General features: G+C 44.6%; 4 protein-coding genes across 4 annotated transcripts; all 4 read left to right on the top strand.

Moving 5' to 3' along the window:
* Positions 1-2,767: 2,767 nt before the first annotated feature.
* Positions 2,768-3,243, top strand: EDB91DRAFT_1252213 (uncharacterized protein; the record flags this gene model as incomplete). The annotated part of the gene is made up of 2 exons (XM_041323478.1): positions 2,768-2,881; positions 2,941-3,243. 2 exons carry the CDS (start codon positions 2,768-2,770, stop codon positions 3,241-3,243), a joined length of 417 nt encoding a protein of 138 aa, XP_041173470.1.
* Positions 3,244-6,057: 2,814 nt separating this feature from the next.
* EDB91DRAFT_1058809 (uncharacterized protein) lies at positions 6,058-6,691 on the top strand (the record flags this gene model as incomplete). Its single annotated transcript, XM_041314186.1, has 2 exons — positions 6,058-6,363; positions 6,431-6,691. The coding sequence occupies 2 exons, from the start codon at positions 6,058-6,060 to the stop codon at positions 6,689-6,691; spliced, it is 567 nt and encodes a 188-aa protein (XP_041173469.1).
* Positions 6,692-11,880: 5,189 nt separating this feature from the next.
* On the top strand, positions 11,881-13,402 carry EDB91DRAFT_1085099 (uncharacterized protein; the record flags this gene model as incomplete). The annotated part of the gene is made up of 10 exons (XM_041315849.1): positions 11,881-11,922; positions 12,024-12,042; positions 12,152-12,258; positions 12,302-12,437; positions 12,471-12,553; positions 12,614-12,757; positions 12,911-13,055; positions 13,109-13,120; positions 13,168-13,185; positions 13,296-13,402. The coding sequence occupies 10 exons, from the start codon at positions 11,881-11,883 to the stop codon at positions 13,400-13,402; spliced, it is 813 nt and encodes a 270-aa protein (XP_041173468.1).
* Positions 13,403-16,332: 2,930 nt separating this feature from the next.
* Positions 16,333-17,860, top strand: EDB91DRAFT_1252207 (uncharacterized protein; the record flags this gene model as incomplete). Its single annotated transcript, XM_041323477.1, has 4 exons — positions 16,333-16,421; positions 16,547-16,635; positions 16,686-17,444; positions 17,493-17,860. The coding sequence occupies 4 exons, from the start codon at positions 16,333-16,335 to the stop codon at positions 17,858-17,860; spliced, it is 1,305 nt and encodes a 434-aa protein (XP_041173467.1).
* Between the last annotated feature and the right edge of the window lie 2,439 nt (positions 17,861-20,299).

The raw sequence follows: 20,299 nt of genomic DNA, 5'->3' as shown, positions 1-20,299 counted from the left end.
GCTGAGTTGAGATATTGGGAAGGAGGAAGATGGCTTTGATGATGTCTAGTGGCAGGAGAGGTTCAGTACCATGAGCTATGAAAAACAGAGTGTGGCCTGTTGATTTTCGTGTAGTAACATGATCAGCCCAAAAGACATGGTGCACAAAAGTTGGCCATTGAGTCATATCGCCATTGCAAGCCTTAACAAGTGAATCATGGATGATATGGTGTGAGTGCTCAACAATGCCATTGGCCTTGGAGTTGTATGCCAAGATGTGAATGTGGCAAATATGATACATCCAAGCCAGGCACTTGAGTGCAGCAATGAAAGGTGTCTCGTTATCTGTGACAATTTCCTCTATTCCTCCCCATCTACACAGAATCTCCTTGAATAAGAACACTCCAAGCATTCTTCCTGTTTCCTTCCTAAACATCATAAATTCTGGCCAATTGGATAACGAGCAGCACACTTGAATGATATAGGAAAAGTCATGTGATGTTGGCATGTACATAGAGTCTGTGAATGCTTTTAAAAAGAGAGTTGCAGGAATTGAGATGGTGGGTGGTATTATGACTTTCTTGATGGACCGAATCTGACACTGGTGACAGGTCTTCAAGTACCACATGAGGTTGTTATCGAGTGAGGGCCACCAAAAACGATCAGCAATTGTGCAGCATGTAGAGTAGAACCCTTTGTGTCTGAGTTTGATGTGAGTTTCCTGGAGAATGTGAGTGTGATTTGGGGTGAAAACTACGAGCTGGTGCTGGCATGTTGGGTCTTTTCGCCATAAGTGGTTTCCCTGCATGAAAAACTGATGAGCTCGCTTGGGGAGTCGCATTTGATCTGAAACTGATAAAGAGGAGGGGAACAATAGGGTTTTGAGATAAGAAAGGATTGCAAGGAGTTTGCAATCACACTTCTGAGTGATGTTGTCTGAGGGAGGGGTCAGGTCAGGGTCGTGGGTCATTCCTGTCATGTGCAAAATGAGTGGTGGGTCCTTCTTTAATCCAGCAAGAACTATTTCTAAGTCCTGTCCTGTCCAAACCATGCATCCTAAAACTTCCTCCAGCGATTCTTCTACTTCCTCTGACATCTCTTCAAATGCTTCATTGTCTGCTGGTACCAATGGTTGTCGAGAGAGGCCATTGGGTCCATGGTGTTTGGCACCTGGTATGTGGTGTAGTTTGAAGTCAAAAAGAGAAATTCCTGCTAACCAATGGTTCATAGTGGTGTTTGGCTGAATGTTGGGATTACTAATCATCCCCTTAATATACTTAGCATTGACTTACACAGTGAAGTTCTTCAGTCCAATTAGCTATACTTTGGCTGCGTGTAGGGCTCAAAACAGCCTGTATAACCCGATTTTTGCTTGTGAATAGCTGTTAAGGTTGTGCTCCAGGGAAGTGTAACTCAAAGGGCTTGGCTTCAGCTTGTGCACTGCGCCCCTTACCCGAGTATGTGCCCTTAATTTCTGAGAGGCAGAGGGGAAGTCCAACAGAAGTTCATATAAGTCTGGAGGTCAGACACAGGGGGAGTTCAGTGGAACTCTGGAAGTTTAGGAGTGAATAGAGTAAGGCTACTTCAGACAAGTCTGGAGTAGAAATGGAACAGAGTTAGACTACCCTAAGGTAGAGCTGGAGTTATAGTCTTAAGGATTAACCTTAAGACTCGGAGGTGGACAGGAGATCAGACTCAAGTCTGGAGAAACAGGAATGAGCAGAACTAAGATGATATTCAAACTGAGGAGGTACCAGAGTTTTACAGGAGTTTATATACTGTAGGTATCATGTAAGTAATCAGTCAGTGAAGTAAAAGCTATGCCCGAAGCATATGGGAAGTCTATTAGTAAGTGTATAACAGATCAAAGAAATGAAGTTGGAAATGAAGTATAGACGGACGGATCAGTAAGCAAAGCGGAAAGGTATACAACCGGTAGCCGGAGAATGGTTATTCTAAAAGGAGATAGGAGTGAGTCCAGAGATGAAAGTGGAGCGCTGGACAGAGAATAGGATGGAGACCTGGACTTTCATGGGGGAGCATCTGGAATTCTGGGTCTGGAGGTACGGGATATGACAATAGCAAGCTTTGCGCTTGTTCCACGTAATGGAGCCAAAGTGAGCTGGACAGTGACAACCATTGTCATCCAGCTGAAGGAGGATCCAACCACATGCAAGGTAAGAAGAATCGACTGCAAGAATTACTTTGTTGGAGGAGGAGTAGCTGATTGGTCGAATAGTGGGGGAATCAATAACAGTGGCTTCAAGTTTGTCCATGGCATCCTGGGTCTCATGAGTCTATTCAAAAGGTACATTAATGCACATGAGATTGATAAGGGGGCCGGAAATGATGGCAAAGACTTTGATCCAGTTGTGAATGGTGCCTGTGGTGCTGAGAAAACCGCATACTTCAGTTTTCGTTGTGCATAAGGGCCAGTGCATGAGTTTTGAGACTTTCATCTCATCAGGGATGCGGCCCTCATAGGTAAATTTCTGTCCAATGACAAGGACTTCAGGAACTAAGGTTTGCCTCAGGTGCGGAAAAACCCACAGTGTTAGGGTTAGGGTAAGGTACCATATTTGGTATACCGAGGCCAAATCATGTACCTGAACTGTGGTATCATGGGTAGTAGTGGGTTTTCTTGTTGTGTTGCACCCACCTAGTTCACTCAACTTGAAGCTTGAATATCACTCTGATTCAGTTGTTGAAGGCTTGACTTGGCAGCATTCTGATAACACTCCCAGGTTGCTAATTGTTGCTTCCCATGACTTGGACACACACCACCAGCATGGTTGGAGTACTGGCACACTACCGCTCAAATCAGACCAATGGTGAAGAGTCAAAGGGTCAATATATTGAGAAGTGGCTTCAGAATAGTATAAAATGGACACTGGCACACCAGGTAAGTCATTGGAACTTCCTCTCAGTATGGCAAAGCCAACTGACACATCCTCCATGAAGTCTTCGACCATCTCCCGAAAGACAGCACCTGTCCAGGCCATTTCCCAACCATTTAAAAAACTCAAGAAATCTGTTAAGGTCGTGCTTAAAGGGAAGACAACTCAAAGGGCTTTGGCTTCAGCTTGTGCACTGCACCCCTTACCCAAGTACATGCCCTTAATTTCCAAGGGGCAGAGGGGAAGTCCGACGGAAGTCCGGGGAAGTCCAGAGGTCAGACGTCGGGGGAGTTCAGCGGAACTCCAGAAGATTATGAGGGAATGGAGTAAGGCTACTATGGACAAGTCCAGAGTAGAAATGGAATAGAGTTTAGACTACCCTAAGGTAGAGCCGGAGATTTAGTCCTAAGGTTTAACCCTAAGACTCGGAGGTAGACAAGAGATGAGACTCAAGTCCAGAGAAGCAGGAATGAGCAGAACTAAGATGATATTCAAACTGAGGAGTTCTGGAGTATTACAGGAGTTTATATACTGTAAGTATCATGTAAGTAAATCAGTCAGCAAGGTAAGGGCTATGTATGAAGCATGCGGAAAGTCTATTAGTAAGTGTATAATGGATCAAAGCAGTGAGGTCGGAGATGAAGTACAATCGGACAGATCAGTAAGCATAGTGGAAAGGACATAACTGGTAGCTGGAGCAATAGCTATTCTAAAAGAAGATAAGGGTGAGTCTGGAGATGAGAGCGGAGTGCCAGGCAAAATAACAGGACAGAGAACTGGGCTTTAGTGGAGGAGATTCGGAATTCCGGATCCGGAGGTATGGGATATAACAAAATCTATCTCTACAATGTCTTCTCAAGTTTCTACCAGACCTTGCTCGTCAACAATGACACTCCCACACAATGAGAATGATGATGAGAATGATGATAACGATGGAGAAAGTCAGGCAGTTGATCATAGCAAGCCCGAGAGCACTGAGCTGAGTCCTGAACAAGAACTCAGTATGTTTTATGTGTCATTCCTTTCACTTCAATGCTGATACATACTAGAACAACTTAAAAAAGCCTGGTGTTCACCAATCTATGCATTCTTCAAACCTACTGTCACCCTTCAGTATCATGATATGCAACCATGTCACTTTTTTGCCTGTGCTGCTCCCACATGCAAATTGCGTGCTGGTGGTGTTCGCTGATTTCAGGATTCAAAGGACAAGTCTTCAACAGCTAATCTGAAGCATCACACAATTTGTTGCTTTGGTGAAGATGCCGTCAATGCTGCCATCAGTGGTAAGGCAGCCTCTGAATGCAATGGCTTGGTTTTTGTCCTCTTTGCACAAAATGGCAAACAGCCAGTCAAGTATTCACATCATGTTCACACTAACCCAGAATTATGGTATGTTCTTCTTTTCAGCATACTTTCACATTGGAATACTTACCGTGATGGATAGTGCCTATCTTGTACGATGGATCACCGAAAACAACCAACCTGTCAACATCATCAATGAACGGGAATTGTGCAATCTTTTGACAGCTGGCTGACCAAATATTACCCTTCCTTCCAACCAAACCATCTCTTGTGACATCAGCACATCTTTTGAAAAGTGCCAGGTGCGCATTGCAAAGTTGCTTCAGGTGTGTCTGCTATGTAGTCTTCAGCAATTTGACTAACCTCACAATTACAGGAGCACCCTGGTCATGTTCATTTTGGAACAGATGCCTGGACAGCTACCAATCATCGTGCATTTGTGGCATGGACTGCTCATATTGAGTATGAAGGTATCATGCTCGCATTTCTACTTGATATAGTTGAGGTTCCTGAAGTGAGTCAATAATATATAATCATTCTCTCAACTCACCCTTGTTTTTCAGTCCCACACAGGTGCTACATTGGCGTGTGCATTTCAAAAGATGCTTGAAGATTTTGGACTGACTCAGAAGATTCTCACTGTCATATACCTGATCTGACCGCTCTAATATCAATATCTGCTCCACTTTCCGATCACCCACACTCCATCCATCCTCCGCTCTGTCCAATCACAAGTCCGCATTCCGCCTTATGCTTCTGCTCGACCACTCAACTGGTCCCCTTCCATAGCCTCTCCATTCAACTGGACCTCTTTCCCCTTTCAGATATATACTTTCCCCTTCGGTACATAAGACCCTTACTTCCAGATCACCAGTAATTCCTATTACCGCCCGATCACTGATCTGACGCGTACATACTGATATCTGCTCCGACTTATGTCTTTGCCTGTGTAAAGTACTCACAAATTATATCCTTGGTACATAGCTTTACAACATAGTTATCCTGGTCACTGCCTCATACATAGAAGTATATAACATATCATGTACTTAGATATTTTCCTCAGTCTTAATATTACTTGTCTTCTTGCAGTTACCTCTTGTGAGAATTCTCAGTAGGACCTTGCCTCCTCTGGACACAAGTCTCAACTTGTTGTCACCTCCGACTCTCCGACCCTCCGCTCCGACTTAGAGCCATGCTCTAAGTATCCCCCTTAGTCCTCCGCCTTCCCCGCTCCTACCAAACCTTCCCCCTATTCCTATCCACCCTTCACATCACTCCCCGCCTTCTCCGCTCCGCTCCTAGTCGGCCCGCCGCTAGTAGCTCTTACTTCCTGACCCTCAAAGCGGACCAAAGCGGACCACTTGTCCTATCATCAGACAACGTCGGACCCGCTCCAAATTTGGGGCACGTACTTGGCTAAGGGCGCAGCGCAAGAGCTGAAGCCAAGCCCTGAGCCCTCTGCCTCTTGAGCCAGCACGGTACCTAACACTCACCTTCAATGGTGACAATGCCACATCCAATGATATGCAGACAACAAAACTCGACCAATTGCCCAACTCATTCGCCAAAGAAAATCGTGCCTGCTGCTTCAATCACATGCTTGAACTTTCCGCCAAGACTCTCCTATGACCATTCAATACGGCACTCTCTGGCAAGGATGACAATGACAACGCACTGGAAAACCTTGAAGGTGAAGTTGATGGATACGCAATGCTTGAAGATGACAAAGGCCAGGGTGAAGCAGATGAGCAGGGTGAAGATGAGAGTGATGATCAGGATGACGAAATTGATGAGCTGCAGGAGTTGGGTGAGGTTGAGCAGGCCAGACTGCTGGAATACACCACCGCTGTCCATGACATGGTCACCAAGGTAACATATGTTTTCTTTGCCAACTCTGTCATATACTAACTATTCACTACAGATACGAAGACTCTCATTCACAATCATACATTCAACTACAATAGCTCTCCCAGCATGGCACAAGGTTTGCCATGAGCTCAACCTCAAGGAACGACTTATCCCACAGGATGTTGTCACATGCTGGAACTCAACATACAACATGATGAAGTTTGTGCTTGCTTATAAGAGTGTGATTGACAGGGTTACTGCTGACAAGTCGTTGAAATTGTGCAAGTACAAGCTTAACAATGAGGACTGGGGCATCATCAAAGATCTTGTTGCTGTTCTTGAGGTGCACATGCCTATTCATTTTGGATTATGTTTAGCTACTTATTCTTCTTTGTGTATAGACGTACAAAAAAGCAACTCTTTTCTTCTACCAAGATTCAGCGAGCATTGCCACTGTGATACCTGCAATGGACAAGCTCGACTCCCATCTCAACCCTCATACCAGGAACCCATACCATCCAGCCATCAAGGCTGCTATGAAGCTCGCACGCAAGAAGATCAACCACTACTATTTGATGACCAATCTTTCTTCCTTATACCAAATTGCAATGGGTAAGCATCCAATCTATTTTTATTATCACAGACAACTCACCTTTACTTAGTTGTACATCCTGGTCTCAAGCTCGAATACTTTCGGCAGCAAGAATGGAAGGACAAATGGATCAGCCACGTGAAGGAGATCATGAGCGAAGTATATGTCAAACAATAGGGAAAATCAAATCCTGTGCAAGTGCTCAATTCTGGTGCAACAAATGACTCAGTAAGTTTCATACTGCAATATATTATATATTTTTGATACTTATTATCCAGATCGATGATGATGACTTCACATCCTTTGCAAATATTTCAGTGACTACTGGTATTGGATCTCGGACTAGTGAGCTTGACAAGTACCTCTGCAAACCAGTCGAGAATGTCGAGGAGCCTCTTAAGTGGTGGGTTTCTAACCATCATGTCTATCCAAATCTCTTTCAAATGGTGTTGGACTATCTGAGTATTTCAGGTACTGTTTTTTTAACTTTGCATTACAAATTTGCCACTAATTTATTTAAAAACAAAGTTATGTCTACTGCAGTCAAACATGTCTTCTCACAGGGTCGCCACTTGCTGTCTTTCACTTGCAACCGCCTTCAGGGTTCATCTATTCAAGCATTTCTTTGTCTTGGCTCCTGGGCTCGTCATGATCTTATCTTGTTTGAAGACCTTGTAGCTGCTGTGAAGGCTAATTCTAAGAGGAAACGAGAGTCATTGAATGTTGAGTTAATTGAATAAGCATATCTCTAGCATTTAGTTATCATTTGTAGCCTGTATTGCCAATTAACCACGGGTTTCATGTGACACTGCTGTTTTGACAGTTTGGTTTATACCCCTATTAACCGCGGGTTTCATGTGACACTGTTGTTTTGACAGTTTGGTTTATACCCCTACCCCTGATGGGTGGGGTGTGCAAGGGTATGGGTAGGGTGTGTGAAAATCAAACCCTAGGGTTACCCATAGAAAACCTTATTGGAAATGCATAGAAACAATTTCTTTGTGGACATGGTGGCTCCCACGTGCTTAAGACAGTGCAGAACGTGATTTGCATCTACACAGTGTTCCCAAATGAACCTTCTGATACCCAAATTCTCAGGAATGAACTCATATGATCTGTTGGGTAGCTCATATCACATGCAGGGGCCTAGGACATTAACATTGTTCTGAAAATTCAGTGCAATCTTAGTTTTGGCTTGTAAGATGAAGGCCACATCATTTTGGAAGACTGCAGGTGAGTCTGTCCAGCCCTGAGGAAGAACTGTGAGTTGAAAAGTGCCGAGAGGAGTTTGGAAGGTGATGATGTCATGAGATTCTTCAGCGAGCGCTCAATGGTAGAATCCAATGAAAAGGTCCATTATTGAATATATGGAGTGTCCTGCGCACTGTTCCATGAAAAGCTCAACATAAGGCATAGTAGCCACATCCTTGACAGTGACAGAGTTTAGCTGCTGGAGATCATAGATAATATGCACAGAGCCGTTCTTTTTTGCAATGCAGAACCATCATGACTGATAAGAACTATTTGATGCCTCGTATACTCCAGATGTGATTTTGGACTTGATTAGTTTGATAACTTCCTCTTTGATGCTGGGGGGATGGGAGGTTGGCAGTGAGTCCAGGGAATGTGCTTGATGGTAGGGATAACAACAGGAGGAAAGTAATTTTCACAAAAACAGCCTTTTTCAGTCTCGTCCCAGGTTAAGGCTAACTCATTTCAGAAGATGCCAAGTTCATCCATGCGATCCTGGGTGAGGCATTTGCCGGGAGAGTAGGGGAAAGGATAGGAAGTGAGTCAAGGGGGTTCTCTGGAAAGCATCTTATGATGCAGGCATGAGCAGGCATAGTTGTTGCTATGGGTTTCACCTTGTTAGCTACTTTCTTATAGGCAAAGGTATGGCAGATTGGGTCAAGATCAAAATTTTCCTGGAGGAGGAATTCGGTGAAGGTAGAAGGGGTGAGACTGGAGGTAGGAATGGTGAGAACTGCCATAGTGAGGGTAAGGGATGAGTGTGGCCAAGGACGAGGAGAGGTTGCAATGGTGCAAACATTAGAGCTGTTCCTAGGATCTTGAATAGTAATATATATGTCATCTGTGTCCTCAGATTTTGAAAGGTGGATGAGCTTCTGCCAAGGGCATCCTAAGAGCAAGTGGTAGGGTGCATCAGGCACAATGTAAGCATGCACCCAGGTCTTAATTCCTTCTACATCTATTTCCAACATCTCTAGGCAACCTGCCATCTCCTGCAATCCTCTGTTTGCCATTTGCATTTGCATATGCACATTTTGATTGATAGGTGCATTTGTCTTCCTCCAAATGTCTTCTCAAATCACTATGATCTCTGATCCTTCATTGAGCAGTCCTAACTCAGAATGGACACCATTTAGGGTAACATGGATTTCTTGCAAGGGTGTCACATGTTCAATCTGAAGTGGAGGTGGGCTGGCCACTGCAAGTGCATTAGCCGTGAGTGTCATGGCAGGTGTGGGTACTTGGTGAGTGCATGAATGTTCCACAGCTTCCTTCCTCAAGTCCGGACTAATTGATAAAAGGTTGGATATTGTTAAGTTTTGGATGGGCGTGTTGAGGATGGTCTCATAGAGACATTTGGCCGCATTGGGTAAGGTGGCTTTCAAATCGTATTTGAATGCCGGTTCCTTCTTTGTGTCTGTAGTTACTACTTTAATGGTGTCGCAAGGATTGGGAGTTGGGGTGCATATTTGAGGGAGAGGGGAAGCATGTTGCACAGTGGAAGTACTTTTGGTGGTGTTTGCAGCTTTGGATTTAGACCTTGTAATGGCTAGCACTTCCACCATCTGCTCATCTTCCTCTTCTTCAACAGAGACTATTACTGCATGATTTTCTATGACTTGGTCACACTGCAGAAAGTACGATTCAGAAATGAAGGCAGAGGGTGGAATTTCAATGGGTGTTTGTGGAGTCGGCTCTCATCAGGGTTGTCAATGGGAATGGAATTAGGTATGGTTGCAGGCATCAAAGGGTGAGCTATAGAGTATCTAGCATCAATTGCTTGCTTAAATGTCCCATTACTAATTCGCTGTATGCGCAATTGATCTGTATAAGTGAAGTATGGCCCATTTCTAATGATTCGTCCTGCCCGTAAGTATTCTCCAGCTGTTGAGCAGGTTCACATGACATGAGGTCCACCACAGAAGAAGTATGTTGGACTTGATGGGTGGCTAGAGCAGGATGGAAGGGGAGGGAGCAGAAGATATGGTAACAGGCCTTGAGTTGGAACTGTGTTGATGTGCCAACATGACTTCAGGGGTGCCCATGCTTGAGCGGCAGTGGGAGCTAAACAAGCAAGTCAGATATAGCACCTCAAATATGTGAGATCATCAATATCAAGGCCAAGCATTTTGCAGGCTAGGGCTTCGACTTCATCAATGGTAGTTTTATCAGGGGCTACTGGTGGAGGAGTGAAAAGCAACTCATTTAGTCTGTACTTCCCGTTGTACATCCCTTCTTTTGTCTTCTTCATCTGAGTCCCAGTTTGGATGTGATGGCTTAGATCTAGCTGTTTGAGTGTCACATATGGACTTAAGACAACTCGTGATAGGCTCATTTAAATCAGCATCAAATGTGTCATCCGAGAGAACAAAATGTCTGGCCTCTAAGACCTTCTCAAAGTCAGTTGCTTTGTTCTGTGTGTAGTTAGCTTCTTTGAATTTGAGACAATGGTCAATAGCATGTCATGTGGAATGAGGTAGACCCTGCCAGAAATATTGATCACATTCTCATACAGAGATCTTTGAGTTGTTTTCCAATCAGAGGGCAACAGGACAAAATTGATGATAGTATTGTAGGAGTTCCATCTCCATGGATATGTCCAAATCTGCCATACTGAGAACAATTTGTTTTAGGTCATGGATTGTATAGCGCGTGCCCTGGTCTGCATGTGGGTATTTAGCAAGTATGCTCTTTTTGAATGCTACATAATTCTTGCTCTCATATTCAGTTAGTGTCACCCAAAACTGTTTGGTGAGAATGTCCATATAATGAACAATGGCCTTGGACTTCTGTTCATCAGTAAGTGCACAGGAAGTGGCTAAATCCTTGAATACCTTGAAGAAATTGAGAAGCTTGGATGTTTCATCATAAAATGATGGCACTTTGTTCAATCCTAGGCCAAGCATAGCCAATATTCCTTTATTCACAGCAGACATGGGTGTTATCAATGAGGGCGGATTTTGGGAAGGTTGTGTGGGATTCAAGGTAGGAGGTGTGGGTGTGTGGATAGGTAGAGGTGTTTGTCGGAGAACAAATTGAGGCTTAGGGATAGTAGGAGGGATAGTTGAGGTGGGCGAGGTTTCAATAGTTTTGGGCATGGAGGTTATTATAGGGAGTGTGGGTGTTTGGGGATCAAATACTGTGGGTCTGAGGGTGAATGTTGATTGGGAAAGAAGAGGAGGGAAGGGTGAATTTGAACAGAGGGGTTGGCTAATGGTATTGTCATCTGAGAGGGAGGACTTGGATGGGACGTCCAAATTGTCTATGTCTTGATCTAGCTTGAGTCAGGTGGGTGTTCAATGGCTGATAACTGGATTTGAAGGAGGTTTGATGACTGACATATTGAGGAAAGAGGGGGTAGCAGATACCATGAAGGTACTGGCTTGGGTTCTGTACTTTTTAGGAGTGGTGGTGTTCATCAAATGAGCCAGTGCAGGTGGTGTTTCTTGTTGGAAGCATGGCTGTGTGTTGGGGTGATAATACTTAGTAATGGTGAAAGGCTAGATGGTCAAGCGACCGTGTACTAAGAGAAAGACTAGAAGATCAGTAATAGATCAGTGAATCAATCTCAGGGTGCAAGGGTTTGCTCGAAAACAATTCCCCTTGCAGTGGGCTCCAAATGTGTAAGGCTAGTAATGAGTTTAAAGAGGAATTGGAGTGAAATGAGGTAGATAAGAGATGTGCAAGAAGGTAATCGAGAGTAGTCAGAAAATGTATCAGGCTGATACTTTCTGTGAGGCTTTTGGTTGTGCTTGAAGTTGGGAATCTAGTATAGAATTCACTGGTCAATATGAGAGTACATGAGTGGTATATATAGGTTTTTGAGTGTTTTGTTAGGCCGGAATTGGCGTGAAGAGCATATGGTGAAGTGAAAGGGCTCTATCAAAGAAAGGGATAGTGAAGTGTAAGCAGTAGGTAAAGTAACAAGAAAGAGATGAAAGAAGATATAGGGGAATGTATCCACATAACTCAGATGCAAAGAGTAAGGCTCTTCACATCAGTTGAGTTATGTGGATGTGCTATTTGTGTCTCCATCTGAAGGTTTGGTCAGTGTGTTGAGGATATAGTATCCTTACACTTCACAACACACTCCAGCAAAAAAAAAAAGACCAACTCTCAGCTGCAGGTTCTCCCTGAACTATGTGACATAGACTCAGGCAAGACTTTTGGGTTAGTTATGTCAGATCATGTAGCAACATTTGGTGGTCTTTTGATCAAGGAGGAGAACATCAAGAAAGACCTACTTGACTCCTTTGATTCATCTGTTGACACTGCCCAGGTGAGGAAGTTGACCTTGCATTTCTTGGCAGTCAAAATATCATCATCAATGAGTGGCAAATTGACCCCACCCTTCTCACACTCCTGGCTGAAACTTCAAGACCAATGGTAAGCAACAACACTTTCATTCATATCTCATTTTTTCACACAGAACCCTCCAGTGTCAAAGAGAAAGGCTGTCTGCATCTCATTAGACTTAGACAATGAAGGGGATGCCAGCAGTGGCACCATCAAAAAGTTACAAACATTAGCATTGTCTAGCACAGAAGTTCCTAGCATAGTACCTGGTACTGGATGACTCGACAAATACTTTTCTTCAGTGCAAGACAATCAATGGCATACACAAAAACTTCCTCCCAAATTCTCACAGGAATGCTCAGTGCCTATCAGCACTGCCACAAAGGTACATTGAATCACCCCCAATCAATGTTACACTTGCAAACTTCCTCCTGAATTTTCATAGGATTTCCAAGTGCTTACCAGTGCTATTACAGAGGTACATCAAATCACCCTCAATCAACATTACACACAAAAACTTCCTCCCAAATTCTTGCAGGATCACCCAGTGCTTGCCAGCACTGGCATGAACAACTCAATGACCATCACAGTAGGCCAGACCCAGTCTTAGTACTTGTTCTCCATTTCCACAGGTATTGATTCTTACTCACTGACCTTTCAAAATTCAAACAAGTTCTACTTGTTCATGAAAATGCAGGCCAAGTTCAAGTGGCTGTCATATCAAATGACTCCAAAGTGCTAGGTGCTGGCGACAGAAGAGTACAACCACCATCTCATCAAGAAAAAGGGCCAGTCAGTCATCCAGAAGAAGCCACAAGTGCTTCTACATGTGCTGGGTGACATAGAGCCCAAACTGATGAGCAAAATCACCAGAAATGACTATACCTGTGAGTCTGTTTTTCCTCTGCCTCTCGCTGCTTTTCTGACATTGTACAAATAGCGCACAGAAACAGTGAGTCATTTTGGTGCCATCATTGTTCTGTCATCTCACTCATGAAGGAAGAACCAGACAAAAAGGTCAGTTGCTGCATCTGTCATTTGCGCCTTGTTTGCACTGACCATCAATCATCTTATTCAGGCTCAAAAGGCAGAGACATGCTCCCACTGTTAAACCATTATGTATCCAGGCCCCGAGAACTCACCTCTCAATCACAAGAGGGGGTACTGCACAGATGGTGTCAAGCAGTCCTCAAAGGCCACTGGCAAGGAACTACCTCCCTGGCCCCAGCCATGAGGATTATTCTCTGAGGGCCGAACATTCCACCCTCACATGTTCCTGTCAATGGCCCAGCATGTCTACGAGCATGTCTTCATGCAGGGACCAGGAAAGACAGACCTGCTTGAGACCGAAGCATTCTCAAAGCTACTGATTTCATGCACCAAGGTTAGTGTTTTAAAGTCCAGTTGCTGGACCACAAAAAAACTGGTTGCTGGACCAGACTGGAAGCAGTTGCAACCAGACTGCAGTTGCAGTTGCCTTCAGTTTCAGGATGGTCCAGTTGCAGTTGCATCCCATCAGCAAAAAATTGAAAAACCAATAAAAACTGGTTGCAACCAGTCTTTTGTAACCCCAACCCTAGCCTATATCATAGTGTATGATAGTGCTAATTGAGGTGCATTTATCACTGGTCAGATCATAAAAAATGGTCAAGATTTGGGAAAGTTATGAGCATTTCAATAATTGCTTGTAAAAGTCATATGAGCCTGTCTTGTGATGCTCATAACTTGCTCAAATCTTACCTGTTTGACAAGATAAGAGGCTCAAGATATTTGTATTGATGAATTTTTCGGTCCTGGACCAGTTTTAGACCGGTCTAAAACTGGTCCGGTTTTTTGCAATGGCACAAAAATGCGGTTGCCATCAGTCCAGTCTGGTTTTTGGAATATTTCAGGATCAAAAAAATAGTCCTGGTCTGGTTGCCTCCAAAAATGGTAAAAAAACCAGACCGAATTGGACTTTAAAACACTAACCAAGGTTCACAAGTCAGACAACATGGTGCTTTTTCAACTGTTCAAGGGCTTCATCACTGACCCAACCACTCCCTGTGACTGGATTGTCTCTCACAATGGTGAGGAGTGACTAAGGTTTAATTACCTGCAGCAGTAGGTCTTCTTGTTCTGTGAGTTGCCAATCTCTCATCCATTGTCAGTCACTTAACTGTTGACCAGCTCTTCCCAGTTCCAAATATTGCATCAACAGATTCCTGTATATTTGCACCCTACTTCACGCTCAGATTGACTATAGTCTTTCCCCCATTTAATTACTCTCCCCAGGCTCCCTCCCCTGTCCATTCTCTATTCCTACTTTCTCCACCTTCCTCTCTCATCTTCCAACTCGCTTTTTTGTCTTCCCATCTCTCCTGTTTTCTGTTTGTAAATAGTCCACACAATAGAGTTGTCATCTCATTCATTTGTTTCTTCATTGCTACACTGACTTTCAGTGTCATGTGGGGTTGGGGGAAAGTAAATGGGTTTGTGCCAGTGGGTCTGGTCCTGGAGGGCTTTCTTGGAACCATGTTTTCTGCCTTTTGCAAAGGGCAATGCGCACTGTTTGATTATGTCAAGTGTGTTTCATCAGCCTCCATGTCTGACCTTGTGAGTGAAAATTTCGAACAGATGACATGACCTTCAACCTCACATGCTTTTGAAACAGTCCAAATGGTTGACCATTTGTATGAGAACCCTTGCCATGTTGAAGCTGCCCACACCTTCACATATCACTTCTTCACTCTCTCACAAAGTGTCAAACTGTCACAGAGACACCTGTACCTTACATCACATCTATCTTAGTGCATCACAGATCACATCTCAATCTCATCACCAATAGTATCTCTCCTTTCACATAGTCGATTACATCTCCAATCAATGTACAAATTGTTCATTCCAAAAGTCTCACTCCTGATGATCTTAGATAAATCTTCTAGTTAATCTCCATCTCTTCCCTTTCATTCTCAGATACAGAACTTCTCTTCATCTCCAATGAAACCTTGATAGAAGCAGTACCCTGAGACCCTGCTTAATTACCACTATCCCTGAAACCCTTCTTCTATCATGAAACCTTCTACTCTGAAGAATCCTTGAACTCTGATTAATCTCCATTGCAGTCAGGCTTTTTACAATGCCATCCTATGTCATCTGCAGTTATTGTATGATTCCCTTTTCTCTGTTATGATTGGTTGATTACTTACAGACTCAGACATCTCTGCTTCAATGTTATGTATATAGGCAGTCAGTAGTACTCCTGATTTTCCTCAGACCTAACCTCTTCATTCTTACAACTTGTATACTTAGACATTCTAACTCTCAATTCTCTCAATCTATCATCTTTCCTGACGAGTCTGAGTGTGATCCCTGATCTTTGCTTGAACTTGGTTATTGTGAATGTTAGTCATAACAAGAGGGGGGTACACTATACAACAAGGTCTTGTCCTATGATCCTGGGCTCCTGATACATTGTTCCTACTGTTTAATGTATGCTGAGGATCATTTTTCAAGGTATGTCTACCTAGAAATAAACACATGTGAACATATTTTGTATTTTCCTGTATATATGCTATATCCATTGATGCAGGGCGCTTCAGGGGGTCAAATAAAGATGGGAATCTCTTCACATATACTCCTAAACATGTTCTGAATGCCCTGGAACACTTACCTATCAAAGGGGCAAAATTGCGAAAATGTTTTATATCCTACATCATTTTGAAAGGGTCCTGGAGGGGGACCTATCACACAAATGAATAAAAAAGTGGCTTATTATATTAGTGGTACTCAAAACAACTTTTGAAACTCTTGAAACTTCGCTTAAACACCAGCTAAACACTTTCAACTCACAGCTAAATGGCTTCAAAAACTTCAGCTGATGCACAGCGATTGAAAGTCAGACCGGCATCGCTCGGTGGAGTTTTAATAATTATGCCTCCTTCTTGTCAACGTGTCCGTTGTTCTGCACACCTCAAAACCAACCCTCTAGTGCGCTGCTCGACGGCGATGGGTGATGAAACTTCAAACTCTTGAGGATTGCTCAAAGCGCCTCCAGAGCAATCCGCACCCCACCTAACTATTCAGTGGCAGAGCGACCACGCTCTCACTGATCTACTTGTTACTTATCTTACTACGCATCCTGCTGACTGCAGGATTCTATTCTACTCTGATGGGAAGAAAGTGATGTCTACTGCTGATGACGGCCCCTCAGGCTCGGACAAAGGACAGATTTACGGTACCCTGGCCAAACTAATCTTCACAGATCACCCCAAGTATGGTTACACATACTCTGTCAATGCAAAAAAATTCCACGATGCAGTCTGCAACCGCATCGGAACATGAGCGCTTTCATTTTTTTGTTCCATTGATAAAATTATTAAAATTCATCCAGTCTCAGGGGTAAATACAAGAAAATCAAGGCGTCTTTTGACAGCACAGGCACTGGTGTGATACCAGCTGAGGGCACGCAAATGAGAAACTTATTGGGTGAGTCTTTGGTCCTGAGTTTCCAGTCCTCAGCTGATCGGTTGTTGTAGATGCGGTGCTGGCAGAGCTCCTATGGTACATGGAATTAGATGCCATTTGGCATGCTAATCCGTCCATGGCCATGAAAACCTACTCATCAAAACCCGGCGTCGATCACGCCGGCGCCTTATATTCTCTGATTCAACCATGTGGTGGGGGCGGTCCCCCCATGCAGTTTGACGCGACCCCAGATGCACAGCATGTATATCCTGGCGCCAACACTCAGCCACCTCCTCACGCATATCCCTCGCACAACACCTATCCTTCCAGCACTCTGCCCCCGCATTACAGCCAACAATACTATCTGAGGTATCCGCTAGCAACGCCGTATGCTGGGGGTTCACATGGTGATCCCTTGATTGATCCAGCGCTGCAACAACCCACACCTGCTCCCACACATGCTCCTGCTCCCGCTCCCGCACCCGCACCTGCTCCCACTCCCCCCTTACTCGCCCATCCCCCTCCCTACAATATGTCCCCTCAAATCCATCTTCCTGGCCTTCCGACGTCAGACGCTGACGTTGACATTGCCAACGTCAACTCTCTCGACACCGGTGACCCATTTGATGCCCCCCTCGGAGATGCCTTACATCACCTCGAAGGTGACGAGAGGGCCAATAGCTCTTCCAAAGTCGCAGGGAAGAAACGCCAGCTCCCTTCATCGCCATCTCCCCCTCCTGATGCTCCCGAACCATTCAATGTGCCAGAAAAATCCCCAGTGTCTGCCTACAACAGCCACTCGGCATTTTGCACGCAGAAGCCACCAAGCTGTGGGAGGTGACGCAACCTACCATCGGAGGTCTTGGTCAGCATGTTAGCGCATTCATCCATGACACGCAACACTACCTCCTCGTCGGACTACCTTATGTCCTCAACCCCCCAGACTTCGCTTCCAAACAGCGGCGGCTCGAAGAAGAAGAAGGCAAAGCTGGATGTGATGCAGCAGGTAGATGAGGTTAAGGATGAGCTCGCATCTATGCACTCTGATGCGATGTTGCGCCACAATCACAAACACCATCGCTTCCTCACGAAGCTCGAGGTGAAGAGTGAGCACAATCGCGACATCAAGAAGTATGAATGGCTTTGTGCTACCCGCGAGCATGAGACCTCCCAGGCCACTGTCAGCCATCAGCGTCTGCAGGAGTCTAAAGATGCCGAGATTCATCTATGTGAGGCGGACATTTGAGTCCACAAAGCACATTCGTTGGTGCTCAACAAGGAAGCGGAGAATCTTCGACTCAAAATTCAGTTCCATCAAATGATGCAGGCGAACAAGGGCCTGGGATCAGATGGAGGAGTTGAGTGAGTTGTTGTGTTGTTTATTTTGTTCTCATCGTCATCGCGTCATCTCGTCATCCCCATCCATTGCTGCTCTAAGTTGACATCTCTTATTTGCTGCTGTCATCATGTTTCAGTTTGTTGTTGTCACCATGTTGTTTCCATTGGACATATGTTTGTTGTTTTGTTAGTACTTCTTTGATTGATGTTACATAGCTATATACATTTGTTGTACAAGTGTTTTAGTAGTAGTACATGTTCAAGAAAGTATTGTGTCAGTGATCATCCTTCCCTGTGTTGTGCATCTGAGTGAGGACTGTTAAAAAGCTCATCCATCAACTTTGCACAGGCAGCTTGACCTAGAGTGCCATCATATGTCCTGTCACCAACTACTTCTTCACCATCTGGACCCTCAAACTCTTGATCAACAAAATCTTCCCCCTCCATACAAGCCCACTTGAGAGAACTCTCGTATGTTCCATCCTTCTTGCGATGCTCAATTTCAAAGCGAATGATCATGTTGTGCAGGATGATGCAACACTTGATCCACTGCACAGCAAACTCAAGGTCTTTCTCAGCCTGAATCCTGAACCGTAACTCTCAAAGGGACTGGAACCGTCCCTTCAAAACAGCAAATGTGTGTTCAACACGAACACGAATCTAAATAAATGTAAATCAATGGAAAACCACTAAAAAAAAATACCTTAGAGAGGTGATAATTGAATGTCTTCTGGTTCTTCATCAGCCGTCCATTGCGAGGCTTCTTGAAAGGGGCAATACACCATGGTTCCAATGGATAAGCACTGTCCGCCCAAACCCAATGACCATCTGGCAGAAGATCGGCATGCTCTTCATAGAGGCGAGTGGATCGAAAAGCGAATGCATCATGGACACTCCCAGGGTGACCGAGAGAATAATCAACAATCAGGAGATTGTGGGGCAAGATGACTGCCTAGAATTAAATTAATTTTTGCACATGAGGATGAAAAAAAATGTTACCTGACAGCCAAGGGAATACTTGGACTTCCTATCCTAGAATGTCTCACCATAATAACCAGGTTTTGTGAACAGATTCATAGTCGAGCCATTGATGGCTAGAAAGCCACCTTTCCACTCTGGACAGGTACGTGACTCGGCAAATTTGCAAGCCAGGTCAGCATCCTCAGAATTACCTGCTGGGAAGCAGATAAACTGATCATGGGCATCAAGTACCACAATCACCACACAATGAGTGCAATTAACCACAGACCCGACACTCATGCCTGCCCATTGAGCAACATCCTCAAGAGTAATGGCATTGCCATAGTGGCCTGCCTGATTCAGAAAGATGGCGAGCTGGATGGAGACAGGGAGCTGAGGATTGTTGGACTGGTTTTGGAAGATAGGGTGATCAGAGATATAATCGAGGATGTTGTCAAAGATCTTGGGGTTGACACGAAGTTTCTGCCAAAACAAGTGAGGGTGGTGTTCTTCATGATGGACCAGCATGTGAAGCTGAGGTGCTCATGGAGGAGGCTCATCAGGCTTCTGGAGTATGCGGGCCCTCTTAACCTCATCACAAAGAGCATTGATGGTGTCTCGAAGCCTGTTGTAAGGCAAAGTGACATCATCAGAAGATACAGAACTAAAACTGGAAGAATCTGAAATCCCTGTCATAGGGGAAAGGGGGGATAGGGGGGAAGGAGGGCTAAAAGACAGACTGATTGTAACATCGTCTGAATCAGTAGTAGAAAGTGAGTCCTTGGAGCCGGAATCGCTCTCAAAGTCCGACCAGTCATCTAGGATACCCTGATATTGCAACCTGGCCAAAGAAAGTGCAGCCTGATCCATGATATTCAGGAGCTCTTTACATGTGGATTGATGAGGCATAGTTGTGGTAGGAGCTACAGTAGGTGTGGGATCAAAACTCCTATCTATTTGATGCATATGTGACACAGTTTTTTAGTGGAGTTTAAATTTTCAGAAAGTTCCGAAGTTTCATTTTGCACTGAACACGCCGGTGTCATCGCTGACCTCACCCTCAAACCTTGATGCTCATCCACAGCATCCAGAAAGTCAGGGATCTGGCCACTCTGGGGCTATTCCACGTAGACTCTACATAGACCTCTGGGGCCAATGTCTGGGACCAGTCTAGGGTTTCGGCGGTAGGTCTAGGGCCTGTCTATGGCTTCGACGGCTGGCTTCTGGCGGAGTTTGAATGTTGCCAGATGATGCAGCTTTGACATACTCCTCACCATCGCGCCTATCATTGTGAATGCCTGCCAACCCTCCCGCCTGCCCGCCCGCCACCTGCTGTTGGAATGTCGCATTTATGCTCCGCTCAAAATGTCCATTATTGTTGCCCTCA

Source organism: Suillus paluster (genome assembly GCF_016628075.1).
Source record: "Suillus paluster strain FC165 chromosome Unknown EDB91scaffold_64, whole genome shotgun sequence".
NCBI classification, from domain to species: domain Eukaryota; kingdom Fungi; phylum Basidiomycota; class Agaricomycetes; order Boletales; family Suillaceae; genus Suillus; species Suillus paluster.
The sequence above is the reverse complement of the archived record's forward strand: the minus strand, read 5'-3'. Positions and strand labels throughout refer to the sequence as shown.